The sequence below is a fragment of the Dryas octopetala genome, chromosome 9 (genome assembly GCF_963921425.1).
Source record: "Dryas octopetala chromosome 9, drDryOcto1.1, whole genome shotgun sequence".
Lineage (NCBI taxonomy): Eukaryota > Viridiplantae > Streptophyta > Magnoliopsida > Rosales > Rosaceae > Dryas > Dryas octopetala.
The window spans coordinates 19,484,297-19,500,876 of NC_141374.1; the positions used below are offsets into that span (position 1 = coordinate 19,484,297).

The 16,580-nt window shown below is 36.1% G+C and overlaps 3 protein-coding genes across 4 annotated transcripts; 1 reads left to right on the forward strand and 2 right to left on the reverse strand.

Moving 5' to 3' along the window:
- Positions 1–3: 3 nt before the first annotated feature.
- On the reverse strand, positions 4–3,474 carry LOC147275397 (elongation factor 1-gamma-like). The gene is made up of 7 exons (XM_086257310.1): positions 3,344–3,474; positions 2,692–2,841; positions 2,543–2,603; positions 2,405–2,457; positions 1,966–2,067; positions 1,331–1,844; positions 4–1,162 (listed from the first exon to the last, which is right to left on the reverse strand). Exons 1-7 carry the CDS (start codon positions 3,350–3,352, stop codon positions 783–785), a joined length of 1,269 nt encoding a protein of 422 aa, XP_086113436.1. The 5' UTR covers positions 3,353–3,474; the 3' UTR covers positions 4–782.
- Positions 3,475–4,480: 1,006 nt separating this feature from the next.
- LOC147275398 (Pentatricopeptide repeat (PPR) superfamily protein) lies at positions 4,481–10,299 on the reverse strand. Of its 2 annotated transcripts, none has more exons than XM_086228469.1 (3): positions 10,143–10,299; positions 6,461–8,637; positions 4,481–5,252 (listed from the first exon to the last, which is right to left on the reverse strand). In XM_086228469.1, exon 2 carries the CDS (start codon positions 8,455–8,457, stop codon positions 6,925–6,927), a length of 1,533 nt encoding a protein of 510 aa, XP_086084595.1. In that variant the 5' UTR covers positions 8,458–8,637; positions 10,143–10,299; the 3' UTR covers positions 4,481–5,252; positions 6,461–6,924. The 2 variants fall into 2 exon arrangements, with proteins under 2 accessions (XP_086084595.1, XP_086084596.1); XM_086228470.1 differs by lacking the exon at positions 10,143–10,299 and adding an exon at positions 9,577–10,082.
- A 1,291-nt stretch (positions 10,300–11,590) lies between these two features.
- LOC147275399 (12-oxophytodienoate reductase 2-like) lies at positions 11,591–15,889 on the forward strand. Its single transcript, XM_086228471.1, has 5 exons — positions 11,591–11,751; positions 13,092–13,232; positions 13,358–13,488; positions 14,001–14,177; positions 15,012–15,889. Exons 1-5 carry the CDS (start codon positions 11,681–11,683, stop codon positions 15,602–15,604), a joined length of 1,113 nt encoding a protein of 370 aa, XP_086084597.1. The 5' UTR covers positions 11,591–11,680; the 3' UTR covers positions 15,605–15,889.
- Positions 15,890–16,580: the final 691 nt, after the last annotated feature.

The following is a 16,580-nucleotide window of genomic DNA, read 5'->3' on the forward strand; positions in this document are numbered from 1 at the left end:
CCAACCCAAAAAAATATTAATAAACAACAAAATAATCAAACATCAAAAGCAACCCAGATCGTAACCCTCTCTCCCCCTTCCTTCTTCTTCGATCTTCTTTCCTTTCTTGTAGATGGGTGTTGCGTAGCTTAATGCACGTGGGAGCCTAATGCCACGTTTTGAAGATTCCTTGCTTGTTGCTGAAACCCCTTTTTCTCAAATCTCTTACTACCACCACTGTTTCGCGATCTGGAGTTGTTTGAGAGAGGGAGAGAGAGAGAGAGATTGTGATGTTCAGTGTTCACTAAGAAATTGTGATCCTATGAGAACATGTTTCAATGGGCTAGATGCATGAAGAACAGGCAGCGGGAAGGGGAACTGATCCATCGGATCAAGGAGTGATGGTAACCCCTTATCTCACAGAAAGTGTATCTATTTGTGCTTTCCTTAAATATTCTTCAGAAAAGCAGTGCATATTCTTTCCATATGCAGAGTAAAAGACAAATGTTCTCTGTTTTCAGATGTTCTGCGAGCTACCTCTTTTGCTATAGATAGTTTATACTGAACCAGGTAAACACACCCATTTGAACAATCTAACATAAACTGCAAAGTTAATCGCACATAGTTCAAATGATATTCCTGATGTGACCAACAAAGTCATATGAGAGCACAAATACAAGATGCTACCAAAGTCACAAAAAGGCTAGGACAAGCAAAAGGCAATGTTTGAAACACACCAAAATGAAGGCTCATCTAAAGGAACCCCTGAAACGTTACACCTACTTCTTTGGGCACTTCTCTTATCACTTGAAGCATTTGGCATCCAATAAAGCTTCCCCCTCAAAAGGCTCATGATCTTCAATCATCTGATTGACACGCTCCTTTTGATCCTCATCAGTGATGTCAACCTTACGCCACTCATACAGTTCCATGTCATAGCACTCATCCATGATGAACTTAGGAATTTCTTGCCCGCGGAAGAGCCACAAGCCCTTAACCTTGAAGGGAGGCCCAGAACCAATCACCAACATCTTCCCAAATGCATACTTACGAGCCAAATCCATCCGCTGCAAAAATCCACCCACCTTGTTCAAAGTCACAAATGAAACAGTATTTTCATCATTGTACTTGTAGTCGCAAAACCAAAGAGAGTAACCCTCTGGATCATACATGTCCCAGAATCCTGCAAAAGTGACAGGTAAGTATAAATATAAGTATAACCCTCTGGACCGTATAAGTATGCAGAACAAAAAAACCGAAAATGCAATTAACAAGAAATACAAGGATTTATGACAAATTAGAAACAAGATGTGCTTGAAAGCATAAATATTCAAAGCCAATCAGGAATCACCTTTAACAGCAACCTCACGGAAGTTGGTTTTTGTGTTTGAATAAAGTCGTTTCCATTCATCCAGAATCATCTTGCTAGGAGGCAAAAGATCAAGAGGATTCTTTGCCTTGGGCTTAGGTGCCTCTTCTTCCTCGGCGGCCTCTTCTACCTTAGGCTTTGCTGGTTCTTTCTTCACAGTCTCTTTCTTTGGCAGATCCTTAGGTTTCACAGGTTCCTTTGACTGTGAAGGTGTCTTCGCTGACTGAACAGGTATAACAGATTCAGCTTGTTTCACCTCACCCAATATCTTGCGAAAATTTGGCTGATTAACCATGGTCCAAAAGTATCTCTCAACATGAGGAAACTCAGAGGTAAAACTTTTTGTCAATAACCGGCTAAATCCCAGAGTCAAATTGCATGTCATAATGATATCAGCCAACGTCACAGAATGCCCAACCAGGAATGTGTTGGAAGCGAGGTGAATGTTTAAAGCAGTTAGCGCTCTCTTCAATGTAGAAATTGCAGCTTCCTCGGCCTTTGTTCCAATAAAAAACGAAGGTGTCAATTACTTTTAAGTAAAAATGTAGATACATAAGGTAACAATGATATATAACAAATCTGGAAAACTAAATGGAGTAAATGCAGCAATGTCTAACCGGAGGAAGGTAAACAGCAAAACCAATGCGTGGTATTAACCATCGCAAAATATTAGCATCGACCTCCAATGTTGCAAAATCAATCCATTGCTCCACACGGGCCTGTTAAAACCAATAAAATGACTGGGTAAAATCATAAGTATCTCAACAGGAAGTGGATTACCAACATCGCAAATCATATCAGCATTCTATTGAAGATCCCTAGCACTAAAGATCTCTAGATGTATGTTTTAAATGCATTTAAATTCATGAATATTAAGCCTACAATCAGAATAAATGACCCAATTATACATCCAAAGTCACCTGACTATCTGTGCCAGTATATTTTTAACATCTCATAAACCCAACGAAAAGGTTATTTTGATAGTAAACATAGAGAACTAATGAAGTCCAAAAATTGAATAATTGGAAACAATGCAAGATACCCAACATAACTTACATATTCAATTAAGGAAGAACCAAAAAGAGGATTGTCCGCCTTCAAGCGAGTAACTGCAGCAAGTGAAAGCATATATTAAAATTCAATCTAACAACACTTTCTAGATATAAACCAAAAACTTAAAAAATCTAGCCTCACCATAGCGTGCAATGGCATTACTCTCAAAAACAGGACCATCAGGTGTTTCTAACACAGGAACCTACACATCAAAAGACCAGTTCACAAAACATACCAAGCATACATTTAATAAGTAGCACTTTTCTACAGGTGAGAAGAAATAATCCCACCTTGCCAATGGGGTTCATTTTGAGAAAGTTGGGAGTTTTGTTGGAGACACCCATCTCAAAATTCTTCACCAATTCAACTTGGACACCACTGTACTCAGCAGCAATAAGTGCCTTGAAACCATTTTTATTAGTGTTCCCCGCGTGCAGCACCTAAAAGTAAATAAAATTGCACACATAACTACATAGTACATATGCATATAAGATAACATTTACCAACATCACCCAATCAGTTTTGTGCTACTTCTGATGTTTTCAATGACAATAATTAGCATTTATCATAAACAATAAATATTCCAAAAAAAAATGTGGTGGTTACTTTACAAGTAATCATATAAGTATATAACCATGTCTTGCACCAATTTGCCGAGGGTAAAAGTCATATAACCATACCATAGTCCATAGCAGTACAATTTCTTCATCAAATATAATGGGGGGGCATTATTAAGGTTCCAACTAGAAAATTAGATTAAAAAAATATAAAGAAGAAAAACCCAACAAAGAAAAAAAAATTCCACATTGAAACAATGTGATTTAACAATAGAGGCTATGCTCAATGTTTCACAAACAGATTACCAGAGCACATTGTAAAGTATAATGAAAATGGGTTGATAATAGCATAAAAAACGAAGACGCAGAGTGGGAAAACGCTTACCAAAGCCATTGGGTCAACGATGATTGTCCACTCCTTGAAACCCTAGCCCTTGCAAAGAGAAAGAGACACAGAGAGAGAAAGCGAGGGCGAAATTGAGAACTGTGTTATTGAACTTATTGGGGATGGGTAGGGTTTGTGGAGGGAAATATATGGACGGTGATTGATTGATTGATTTTTAGGGTTTAAAACTTTTTTTGTTTTGTTTGTTTTTTAATAATGTTTGGATTTTGGAAATATATAAAATAAAAAATAAAAAGGTGCTCTCAGAATATGCGAGCCGTGATAGCAGTATAGCACATTGCATTATTTTCTTCTCACAAGTCACAACTCAAATTGAATTGTCTAAAATAACCTAAAAAAAAAACCATTAAAAAGCATGAATTGATTGTAGGATCTGTTTATTTTATGAGGGTAAAAGTGTAAAATAAATCAAGTATTTGAACAAAAAAAAAGTGCTGCTTTATGCACACCCAATTTTCTCTGGCTACACACCCTCTCCATTTAATTTTTGAAATTATAAATTTAACCCAAATGAAAAAATCATAAAGGACAAATAAATAAATAAAAAGAACTGAAGGTGGATCTCCGGCGCTCTCCTCCCCTCTCTCTTTCGCTCTTTCGCACCACCTCCTTTCTCTCTCCCCTTCCCTTTGTCTCTTCTCTGTCTTTCTCTCACCTATCTTCTCTCCTTTGTCTATCTCTCTTCGATCTGCTGTAGAGGCTGGCAACCTTGTCGGCACGAATTTGGAGGCTGACAAGGTCATCGGCCTCTACAGTGAATCAAAAAGAGAGATAGACAAAGGAGATGAGAGGTAAGAGAAAAGCAGAGAAGAGAAAGAGAGAGAGAGAAGGAGAGAGACATAGGGAAGGAGATAATGGGAAGGGAGGCTGGCCAATCACTAGCAATAATGGCAGAAGGTTGACGGCTGGCGGGTTGTGGGAGTGTGCTTGGTTTTGTTGCATAATAAGAGTATTTTAAGAAATTTTTGGGGTGTGTATTAAGAAATTAATAAAATTAAAAAAAAAAAAAAAAAGAGGTGTGAGGTGAGAAATAAGTGTGTAGTAAAGAAAATTGGATATGAAAAAAAAAAGGCACAGCACGCCAAAAGATTCTTAAACAACCTTGCATATCAAATATGTAGGTCTCAAGTTCATTCTTTGAAGTGCCAAAAGATTCACTACAAAAAATCTTTTGGATAAAACTATAAGTAATGCAAATCAATTTTTGTTTTTTGAAAGCAGAGAATGAATCAAGTGAGCTTAGACAAACCATTTGAAGCATACACCTTAATGGGCATTGACCATATTATGATCAGACATATACGATGAAATTTAATCAGACACCTTAATGGGCATTGCATAAAAGTGTATTTCCTACATCAACCATAAGAAAATAATCATTACGATGAAATTTAATCAAGGAATATCTTAAAGAATAACCTGGGAAATTGACACACTTTTGTTTCAAACACACATGAGTGAATTTTTTTTTTGGCATACACAATGAAGCATTTCAACCCAATGCAGACGGAGTTAACGTATATTATTCAGTTTGAAAATTTACCCTTACGCAATATGGTACCTAGTCTATCCGAAAACTGATCCAATCATCACAGAAAAGCAGCTGTAGCAAATAATGCATTATGGCTATCATAAGTTCATAACCACCCTTGGAATAAGCCTTCGTTTAGGTCTGCAAAGATGATCAAGCAAGCAGCACTCAAGCAGATCTCTGAACTGAAGCTGCCTCCGCCACTCTACTGACTGCTGCACGTGCTCGGGAATAATTGCACATGCACAAACATCCCGAGTCCCTGATATCTGCCCAAGGGACATGGGTTGTGAAAGGCTTTGAAGGATATGTTAAAACCTAGATTTTGGCTTCACAGATAAATCTTCAAACTCCTTACTGTGAAAAAAAGGATATTATAGTCAAATTTACGTATAAAATGAAAAGTTTCGAACACAAACACAAATTCAAGAAATCAGAAATTCATCGTAGGAAAAAATTTAAAAATTCTTTTGTTGATTATTATGCCACCACAGGTCCACATACTTCGGACAAAATTACTAATTGATCTGTGGAATAAAGAATGCTTTGTGCTTTATGCCATGCACAGAGAAGTTGTTGATGTCAGCACTGGAAAAATAATGACACAAGAACCAAAAAAAGGAATTGCTGTGCTGGTTAAGTGGCAATGTCGTGGTGGATGTGTAATTACAGCAATATTGGGTCAGGATTCACAAGGTGGGGCAAAAGACACGTTAGGGAAACAACACAAGTTCACAATTGATAGTGGGTGTGGTGGTGGTGATACTAGTGGGACAGGTGTGGCACAGGTTAAGGGATGCATGACAGTAATACTAGTGGTTGTAGGTATTTAGAGGTCTTGAAACAAGACTACTGACTACTGAGTTCAATCCAGTATTCTGTTTCCAAAAGATGAATAATAGAAGATCTTTATCTTCTTTTCTTTTGACATAATGCTTGTTCTTCTCAATGCCAGACAGTAATGATAAGAACAAGGAAAAATCCGTGTAGATCATGGAAGGATGAATTTCATTTTGCACACTAATTATAAACACACATATGTATGCATGTAAGCGTGCAGGCATGCGTGCATGCAAATATTTTTGTGTGAGTGTGCATAGATAATATTTCAGCACAAATTAAAGTTTTCAAAACTATGGAAAACATGTTTCAACTGAATATCTTTATAAGAAAAATGCTTCCCAAAAGAAATATCTTCAACCCAGAGCTAAATGAGGGCGAATGGAAATTTTCTGCTCAACTTTAAGGGAAGTTTTTCCTCCCAGAAAGGTTTCTAGTAGAAACTTTAGGAAAAGATGAAGGTCTGTTTATATTAATACAATATACTTTGCGAAGACTTGCTAACAGAATTTACCAAGACTCTTCAGCAACAATTTGGAATACATGTTTAATAGATAAATATTTTCATCAAAACAAATGGATTTCACCAAAATAGAGGGAAAAAAAGACACAAGCCCATATGGCTGATAATCTGCAATAGGAGATACCACATCTCTTATGTACGTGTAACAATAGCGGCAGCAACAACAAAAGCATATACAGAAAGTCAGAACCTTATTCCTCACCTGGATTCAACCGGAAATTTGTCCAAAAGTATTGGAGAGCAGTTGGGATAATTTTTGGGAACAAGCAGTCTTAATGGCCAAGTCGGTGGCTGCGCCGTATTAAAAGCATGTAAATGCATAATACCACTTTTTCTGCAAAGCAATAAAATCACAGCATAACCAGGCTATAAATTGACAACTTTACTCCTTTCAACAAAATCAGCAGAGAGAAACCAGATCAACACCCCACCCCACTGGGGACACTAGCTAAATCAAATGAATTTGCAACAAACATTATAGCCACATGCCAGGACAAGGCCCAAGCCAATAACAATTTCTGAGAACCAAATCCAGTTCTTAGCTCTTAACACTTTCCAAGGCAAGCCTCTGAATCCCAAATCATGTAAAGCACCTCCTTTGAAGAATCAATCAGGAACATTTGCTGCATCAGTAGTTCCATAACACCATCCCCGATTCATGATTACTCACAAACATGCTTTAACATGGAAATGATTCCGTGATGTCTCTGTTGAGCTCTTCATGTTCTCAGGAAGATGGATTGAAGTGCCAAAAAGTGCCATTTTCTCTGTCAAGTTCTTCAGGGCCTCATGCTTGTTCGCAAGTTCCATAAGCACCTTGATCCTTCTAAAGGAAACATTACTTGGCTTATGCCCCTTCTCTACCATCTGCAAGAAGCACCTCTCTGCTTCCATTAATTTTCCCAAATCACAAAGCAAATCAAACAGCACATCAGATACCAATATATAAGACCCAAAACCCTTCTCAACCATATCATTCCACAGCTGCAATGCCATATCAACCTTTTCCTGTCTCCTAAACAACCTGACCAGGAACATACAAGACTGCGTATTTGGCAGGCACCCAGTATGCATCATTCTCCCGTACAAACTCCAAGAGCTTTGCAAGTCATTTGACCAGAAGAAAACCCTAAAGAACAAATTGTAAGTAGTTGCATTTGGACTCAAACCCTTTTTTATCATCTCACCCATCAACCCATAAGCATCACCAAGCCTCTTCGCAATGCAAAAATTCCTAATGGCAGCATTGTATGCTGGAACATCTGGGTAGCACCCATACTCCTTCATTTCCTTCAATACATCTCTGGCTTTATCAGGCTGTCCAACCAACCCCAATCCCCCAATGATACTAGTATAGGTGAACACATCAGGTGATATATCCTCGTCACGCATTTTTTCAACCACCTTAAACGCATTGTCCATTTCTCTACTCTTACAATAGACATCAATCAAACAATTGTATGAAACAATATCAGGTTTCCAACCTATCTCCCTCATCTCCTTAAAGAACTCCTCAGCTTCCTCAGATGACTTCCACCCGGATAACAATATATTGAAAGTTTGCAAATTAGGCCTAAAGTTATGCTTCAGACTATGATACACATTTCTAGCATCTGTCATACTCTTCTCCTGACAAAGAGTCCTCAGCAAAGAATTGAAACAAGTTGTATCGAATTCTGGCACAAGCTTTTTGAACTTTCTAAAAGACTCCACAGTCTGCCTAACCGAACAAACCTTAGCAATTCTAGCTAAAACAACCATTACAGTACGTGGGGTTATCAAATTTCGATCCTTATACTTAATGTCAACCAAGACCTCCCAAATTTTTTCAAACATTCGACTTCTTCCTAAGATATACAGCATAGTGTCCAACGAAAGAGCTGTGTGATAAAACCCTCTTCTAGACCCAGTGTAATTGAAAAACTCCAAAGTTTGTAAAGGGTTTCCATGGCTGAACCTAACCCGTTTTAGAACCTTATCTATCAAATCATTTGAGAGAAAAACCCCACTTGATTTCAATGTTTGCTTCAAGTTTTTGGAATGGGTTGAGCAACTGACTAAGCGATAAACAGTCTCAACGTCATTGTTAGTTGAGCTTTTGGAGCAGAGTAACCGAGAGAGAAATAAAGTTGGGGTTTGCGAGACATACCTGAATAATGGTGATTGGGATGAGAGGGGCTTAACTATTATTGTCATCATCTTCGTTGGAATGACATTAATTGACCCACGACTGAACTGAAGCTCTATTTTACAATGAGCAGGCAAGATGGCACTGAACTCTAGAGCTAAGAAGATGCTAAGTATGTTGGAAAGGACTCATTGAGATGGGTTGTCTAACCCAAAACCTTGCAATGCTTCGTTTTCAAGTTGAGACAAGGACTGAATATAAAAAGAAGAAAAATTAGTTATTACAGAGAGCATGAAACAAAGGGGTTATTACAAAGAGCACAACAATAATAACTAAACAAATCAACTCAAAATAATAAAATAAGATTGTGAAGTTCACAATCACCATAAAAGTCAAAATAAAATTAATTATTTGAAGAATAACTTTCTGTCCAATTTGCAAATTTCCAATTAATTGTTAAGCCAAGGGATTCTTGCACAGACAAGAGAAACATGTGTGAAACCGTATATTGTTTCATACAAGATTTGAGAAATGAACAAGACAAAAAAAATTTCTTTTTTTTGGAAAATGTCTAACCAATTATAAACTCATAATTATTCAAAAGGGGGGAAACCACGAATTTTTAGAGGGGAGCTGAACCAGGAAAGTCCCAGTCTTTCTTTTGTCAAATGCATACAGCATTACCCATAATTCTGGTCGAATTTAATTGATTGAACAGAACCAGAATCAAAATTTACAATCCTAAACAGAAATATAATAAATTTTCACTAAAGAAACAAAAAAAATTAACCTGAAAACCAACCCAATTGAAGCAATCAATCAAAGACAAAGAAGATAGAACTTTTCAGCCATTAGAACTAAACTTGTGTTTGTTTAACCCAAAAAAAAATAGGTGTATAAAACCCATGTATTAAATTTGCTTTTCAAAGATCATTTTGGAAAAATAATCACCTTCCTAGTTCCTGCCACAAATAATTGTGAAAAAATACAAGGAAAAACAAAACAGTCAAGGTGAAAAATAATAATTTTAGCATTTTCCCATCAAAATTTCTTGCTTAGCGACCAATATTCTAAAACGCAAACAAAAAAAAAGTCTGAAAATAACTGGAGAGACAATACAAAGAAGGAAATCGGTGAAAAGAAATTGAAAACTAGGAACATCCAAGAGAAAATTACGCTGAGAAACATACTTCTTAGCTTAACTGAAACTGCAAGGAGGTTATTAGCTATTGCAGGAATTTTCAGAGAAGTGACTAGAGAGAAAGGGCTGAGAAAAGGTTTTCTTTTCTTCTCCACGAACATAAAATAGAAACTTGATTAGTTGATTCTAAAGTAGCCACTTGGACTGATACAAGATATACAAACAAACGGGATTCTATCATTCTAATGATGGTTCACAAAACTACCATAGAACAACTAAGCCAAGGAACTGGAGAACCATAGTCAATGCTAAGTTTGATAAAAAGCTTAAAGTACCCAAGAGCATTGTTCAATATACAGTGCAATTACTGAATTCTCTTTTCTTCTCCAACCTATTGTGGCCCCAAAGTTAATAAATAAAGCATTACAAACAAAAAATCCTAAAAAGTATAAATCAATTTTGGTGATACATTTCTCTATACTTTGGCTTCCTTGAGGTTTTCTTATAATCAATACACGATCCCGAAAATGAAAAGATTTGGGAATTCGATTAATCCGGTTAGATGATAAAAATGGAACACAAAATATTTAATAAAAAAAAAAAAAACGGATTTACCCAAGACCATGGCAGCTGCCTTCACAGCAAGGAGAAAGCTCAAGTTTACCCCCCAAAAAAAAAAAAGGAAAGAGCTCAAGTTTTGAGGGAGGGAGGGAGAGAGTAGAGCGTAGAGAGGTTGGGTACTTGGGTGCGAAGAGATGGGGGATAAAGCTCAGAGAGCGTGGGTGCGGCTCTGTGATGAAAAAGCGAACGCTCTCCTCAACACCGAAGTACTGAACTATATGACTATACGAGTGTACAATTTTCACTGTTATAAAAAAAACAAAAATATTTTCAACGCTCTTTGTATTTAGAAAATTGCAACCTAGACTCTCAAATTCGTTTATTTTTATTTAATTTTTGGGCAAATGACATTTTCTGTCCTTGTAGTTTGATCAAGTTTCCGCTTTATCCTTTCGGTTTCCATTTTGACAATTTTAGTAGCATAATATTATAACAATTATAAACGGATGCAAATTATTAATTTTGTTTATGTTGATGATTGAAATCTAATATGATAATACATGTTTGGCACTTGTGTGGCCATTTTGAACATTTCAAATAATTTATTAGTAGAGCTCCTCTAACCTAGTGGTGTGAATCAATCACACATTGACACCTCTAGCCTCATTATTGAACTTGAAACCTCATCCAAAAAAGTAAAAATAATAGGGAATTCTATTAATACTCTAAAATTTGATGACTATGCCCTACACTTTTTTTGTAACCTCTAAAAATTAATTTTGCCCTTTGCACAAGTGCACAACATTTAAAAAGAAAACACCTACCCTAGCACCATAAATACAAGTATACAACATAGTTAAGCTAAAAAATAATTAAAAATTTTTAATCATAAATACTAATATGATTGAGCTAAAAAACCTAATAATGCAACCAATTATCCTGCTAGTTAAATAAATTAGTAATTTTACCTAAAAATTAAAGTAGCTGAAAAATATATTAAGAGCGAAGGTTCATAAGGTAATTTCATTTCTCCCCCTAATAAAATATTGATTATCTACCACTAAATTAAATTCGTTTAATTTAGATGTGGCATGAACTCAATATTTGAGTAACGTCCAAAAGCCCAAAAGGTTTATATGTTTATTTGAGTAACGTCTGCCTATCGTGCGAGGTGACGAATGTTATGCTTAGACTCAAGTAAAATGCATGGATACAATTTGTTCTGACTTCTGAGAAAAAAGAAGCTATTAAATTAAATTAAAATAATAATAAGTTAACAACATCTACCACCTACGTAATTACATACGTCTTTGCCCAAAAAAAAAAAAACGCGTAATTACATACGTCACCAAAAGTCTCAGTCAAATAAAAAAGAAGCTAATGAACAAAGGTGGCGATGAGGGACCCACCTTCGAAATTATTGGAATGGAAGCAGCTAACTTCTGGTGTTGGATTCTAGTTCGTACTGGACGTATAAAGACCCAATTGGGTGTCCATTCATTTCCACTACAAAGTACAAAACAATCAAAAACCCAAAAATCAGGAGCAGAACCCAAGTGCAAGATCAGAAACCAGAGGAAGTGAACTCTGATATGTCTGCTCAAGCTCCCACGATCCCTCTACTCAGTCCTTACAAATTGGGAAAGTTCAATCTTTCTCATAGGTACTTGATCTTCTCTACATTATGCATTCATTCATATTGCTGGCTAAGAGCCCAAGAATGTTGGTTTTATTGTTGTATTTAATTTTTTTTTGTGAATTTCTGGTGTTGGGTCATTCTGTTGGTGCACGGATTAGCCATAGCATAAGCTTGTTCTGCTGAAAATGGGGTCTTGTCCACTTAGAAATAGGCGTTTTTGGAAAGTCCCAAGTTGGCTAAACAAGAAAAATGAAATTACTGCTTGTGTTTTGTCAAATTTAGTTTACTGGGTTGTTTAGTTGAACTGGTTGTGTTTGTCAAATGTAGTTTTCCTATGTGCTCTTGTCCTGTATTAGCATCTTCTTCACCACGCTTTTATTTCCTCTCATAGTTGTTAATGAACAAGGAAAGGAGATACTTTGTTACTTTGCAGAATTCAGAACGGCAGCTTCATTTTTGTGGCTTGTTATGTAGCCTCAGCATATTCACATCAATCCTAAAATTCTAAAGCAACGAATTGATTTAGTCAGATAATTTGGATATCCCGGTTTTCTCCCAAGTCTATTTCGTCCCCTTTCAAGGATAGTAAAACCTCTCTTGCAAAAAGCGTCTTGTAGTTGCATGAAGAAGAGTACATATATATTAGAGTGCTGCCTTCTTTCTGAGTTTGGGTAATAATAGGTAATGTGTTGCAACTTTTGGGGCAGATTTTGTTGATGTCTACAGCTAAAAAAATACTTGCCCGGTGTCCAAGATTGTTTAGTTGTCAAATTCCTAGCTGCTTGCTCATGCAGAATACCCTTTTCTCCTTCTTATTCATTTGGAATCTTTGAAGTTGGTGTTGGTAATGGAACTATATTTTTGTAGATAAAATAGTACAAATCTTACAAAGAAATTAAAATAGTGCAAATGGGAAAAGGACATCAATTAGCATCAAGAAGCCCCAAAACTAGAAACAAAGTATCTGCATAGATGTTGCTTAGAACTGACATATGGTTTGATGTTTCTCAAGACATGAATGGTACATGCATGGGGTGTGAGTACTGAAAGATTCATTACACCTGAATTAGTACTTGGTATAGGTCATAGGTGACATGAATTCTTTAATTAATTTTTTATATTAGATGCAATTGACCAGTAAAAGCATGTGTTCTTTTTGCCTTGATCATTTCGTGGTTTAATGCTTGGTTATATTTCTTAAATTTTGTTTTGTTTAGCAAGATATGATAATATTTCGTGGTTCTCTTTCAAACTTGTGTTGTGACAGGCCATGTAGGTGTAATTATGAATAGTATACTGCTTCTTCCTACGAAGAAAGTTTTGATGCTTGTATTTATAATCTATAATTTCTTTGTCTTCTCCAGAATTGTTTTAGCACCATTGACTAGACAGAGATCATATGGCAATGTTCCTCAGCCACATGCCATCTTATATTACTCTCAGAGAACGTCTCAAGGGGGTCTTCTCATAGGTGAAGCCACTGGAGTTTCTGACACAGCTCAAGGGTAATTTTAAAAAGAGTAGCTTTCAATTATCTTTTATGTTCGATTTTAAGTGAAAAACATGAATTTCAGTGTGTAATCTCTTCACCTCAAAGTTTGATGATATTTTTTTCCTTTCATATGTCAAGGTACCCAGACACTCCTGGTATATGGACAAAGGAGCAAGTTGAAGCATGGAAACCCATTGTTGATGCTGTTCATGCTAAAGGTGGTGTCTTCTTCTGTCAGATTTGGCATGTGGGGAGGGTTTCAAATACTGGTGAGTTTCTGACATATACCTTTATGACTTCACTTTTATCATAGAAAGACTTGTGAGCATAGGTCAAGAGTTACACCACTGCAGCATCAGAATCATGATTTTTCTTTTTAATTTATTCTAAAAATTCAACGTTTTCAGCATCAATTTTGTTATTTTTTTGGTTTTTTTTTTTGGGAGGAAGAAGTTTGATATATTAAAATAACTCCGAATGCAGAACTAGGAATTGTTAAGATCTGAGGTTGGTCTTGCTGGAACCATTATATACTGACCATTGTAAAATAACATGAAAGAAGGATATGTTTGGTTGTCTGCAGAGCATATCCATGCTTAATTTCTGTATTCTACTAGTTGGTCTAAACTTATCTGGAGAAGAATTATACTCTTTTGTTAGTCCTAATTATTACTACCAATGCTGATTTTGCTCCGGTGGCTGTTGTTGATCAATGGATCTGATATTCCTTGAAAACAATGTATTGTGATCAGATTGTGATTATAGCTCTCTTTGCTTACAGGTTTTCAGCCAAATGGGCAAGATCCAATTTCTAGTACTGACAAGCCACTAACCCCCCAATTACGATCTAATGGCATTGATGTTGCTCAATTCACGCCTCCAAGGCGATTAAGGACAGATGAAATTCCAAAAATTGTCAATGATTTCAGACTTGCTGCAAGAAATGCTATGGAAGCTGGTAATTTGTCTTTATGTTAAATATGGAATAAAATTTGCGAGATCCCAAAATTGCTTTTAATCTTGAGCAAAATGAACCATAATCCACCAAATGTAGTAAAGGGAATTAATATACTCGACTATATATATGACAATAATTCATTCTAGATTAATTCTATAATTGTTCTATCTGCAGTTGATATAGGGACAAACCAGAAATATTATCTTTATTTTATAATGGCTGGATTGAATACAACTCCCTTATTAAAAAAATCTATTAGTTATTCTTGACTGCCCAAGTCAAAGGATTAATTTGAGTAGTTTTGAGAGATGAAATAAGAAAAAAGGTGTAGCTTTTTGCTTAATGAATAAAAGGGTGGTTCATATTTAGCTTTAGATTTCCATGATTTAATGTTTTAATTTTGTAAAACATTCATGGGTGTCCAAATGCCCCCTTCTAAGAGTGGGGACTTCCGAAACAGTATTGTATCAGAGTGGGGAGCCATGGCTAGCAGAAGTTTTACTTACAAGTTTAGTTTTCAAAAAGTTGTAATTGAAGAATAAAATGTATAGGTCTTCTTGGAATATCCATTTCCCTTATTTTGGGAAAGTTATATGTTCAATTAGTTATCATCTTCCCAATGTTTCAATGACATGATACCTAACATTACTAAGAATATCCAGTTCCTTTAGTTTTGAGTAAATTATATGATTAATCAGTTATCATCTTCTCCTTGTTTCGAACTTTCAATCACATGTTACCTAAACATTATTTTTAGGTGGATTCAGTTTTGCCTAAACTTAAAATGAGTTACAAATTTCTTTGGTGCACTGAAATTTTTTGTCTCACATATAGGCTTTGATGGAGTTGAAATTCATGGGGCCCATGGCTACCTTGTTGATCAGTTCATGAAAGACCAAGTGAATGATCGAACAGACCAATATGGTGGATCCCTAGAGAATCGTTGCCGATTTGCTTTGGAAGTCATTGAAGCTGTTGTTGACGAGATAGGAGCAGATAAAGTTGGAATTAGATTATCTCCATTTGCCGACTATATGGAATCAGGGGATTCAAATCCAAAAGCATTGGGCCTGTATATGGCCAATTCCTTGAACAAATATGGGATCCTGTACTGCCATATGGTTGAGCCAAGGATGAAGACAGTTGGAGAAATATGTGAAAGCCCCCACAATCTTCTACCCATGAGAAAGGCTTTTAATGGTACCTTCATTGCTGCTGGTGGTTTTGACAGGGAAGATGGGAACAATGCTGTGGCTGAGGGTCGTGCAGATCTTATTGCTTATGGTCGTTGGTTCTTGGCTAATCCAGATTTGCCAAAGAGATTTCAGCTTAATGCTCCTCTAAACAAGTACAACAGAGATACATTCTACATATCAGATCCGGTTACTGGTTACACTGATTATCCATTCCTTGAAACCACTGCTTAATTTTCCATCTGTGTATGGAGGCTTGAACACGCTTCTATTTTTATTCCTGCATTAATTTGAAGGTGACTAAAGTTCAAGGGGCAGAGGTTTGCTGACCAGATTGTAGCATTCTCATTTGGTATTGCATCTGTTATTTGATATCGTAAGCAGTGTCATTTGTAATTTTGGTTTCTTCAGCATAGAAAAAGAGAGACTAATATCTGTTTGAAGTTTGTGGCTACTTAAACAAGCAAACTGATTGCAGGTTTATGAATTTAATAAAGGTGGCTCGTGTTTCGACTCTAACCAACCCCTGGATCTCCTGTTTGAGATGATGATCTTAATATGATTAGTGTACAGATTACAAATTACCCAAGAATATGGAAGTATATCTTCTAAATTTTTCAAGTGAAAGTATGATTAGTGTAGTAAAAGTAACAGAAGCAAACATGAACTCATAAGCATTAATTAGGCTACAATTTTTCTGGTTCTGCAGGAGAAAGGGTTAGCGAGCCTTTTGCAGTGATTTGATTCCCTGCCTAAAGACCCAATTAGTATTTGTGTGTTGTCATATGTACTCTCTGGCTTGTTTAGTTAACTCGTTGTGTTTGTGAAATGTCTGTAATAGCATCTTTTTTCCACCATGCATTTATTCCCTCTCGTTCATGAACAGTGAAAGAGATACTTCTGCCACTTCAAAGAATTCAAAACAGAAACCTCATTTGGGTGGTTTGGTATGTAGCATTTGCATATTCACATCACTCCTACAATTGTAAAGCAAGGAAAGTTTAATTGTACGTTTTTCAAACGATTCTGATACCCCTCTTGCAAAAAGCCTCCTATTAGTTGTATGAAGAAGAGTACGTATAAAGTGCTTCATTCTTTCTGACTCTCTGATTTTGGGTAATCAATAGATGATAAAGAGATTTTATGTGATTTTTCAATTGTAACTAAGCAACAATAACTAGATACTGTAACTAACATACCATAATAATAA

Bases quoted from the DNA above. Each gene is read 5' to 3' on its own strand.
- LOC147275398 (XM_086228469.1), bottom strand. From the start codon at position 8,457: ATGATGACAATAATAGTTAAGCCCCTCTCATCCCAATCACCATTATTC.
- LOC147275399 (XM_086228471.1), top strand. From the start codon at position 11,681: ATGTCTGCTCAAGCTCCCACGATCCCTCTACTCAGTCCTTACAAATTG. The intron at 11,752-13,091 runs GTACTTGATCTT...TGTCTTCTCCAG, and splicing joins AAGTTCAATCTTTCTCATAG to AATTGTTTTAGCACCATTGA. The intron at 13,233-13,357 runs GTAATTTTAAAA...TCATATGTCAAG, and splicing joins GTTTCTGACACAGCTCAAGG to GTACCCAGACACTCCTGGTA.
- LOC147275397 (XM_086257310.1), bottom strand. The intron at 2,068-2,404 runs GTAAGTTATGTT...TGGTTTTAACAG, and splicing joins GTTCTTCCTTAATTGAATAT to GCCCGTGTGGAGCAATGGAT. The intron at 1,163-1,330 runs GTGATTCCTGAT...TCACTTTTGCAG, and splicing joins CCGTGAGGTTGCTGTTAAAG to GATTCTGGGACATGTATGAT.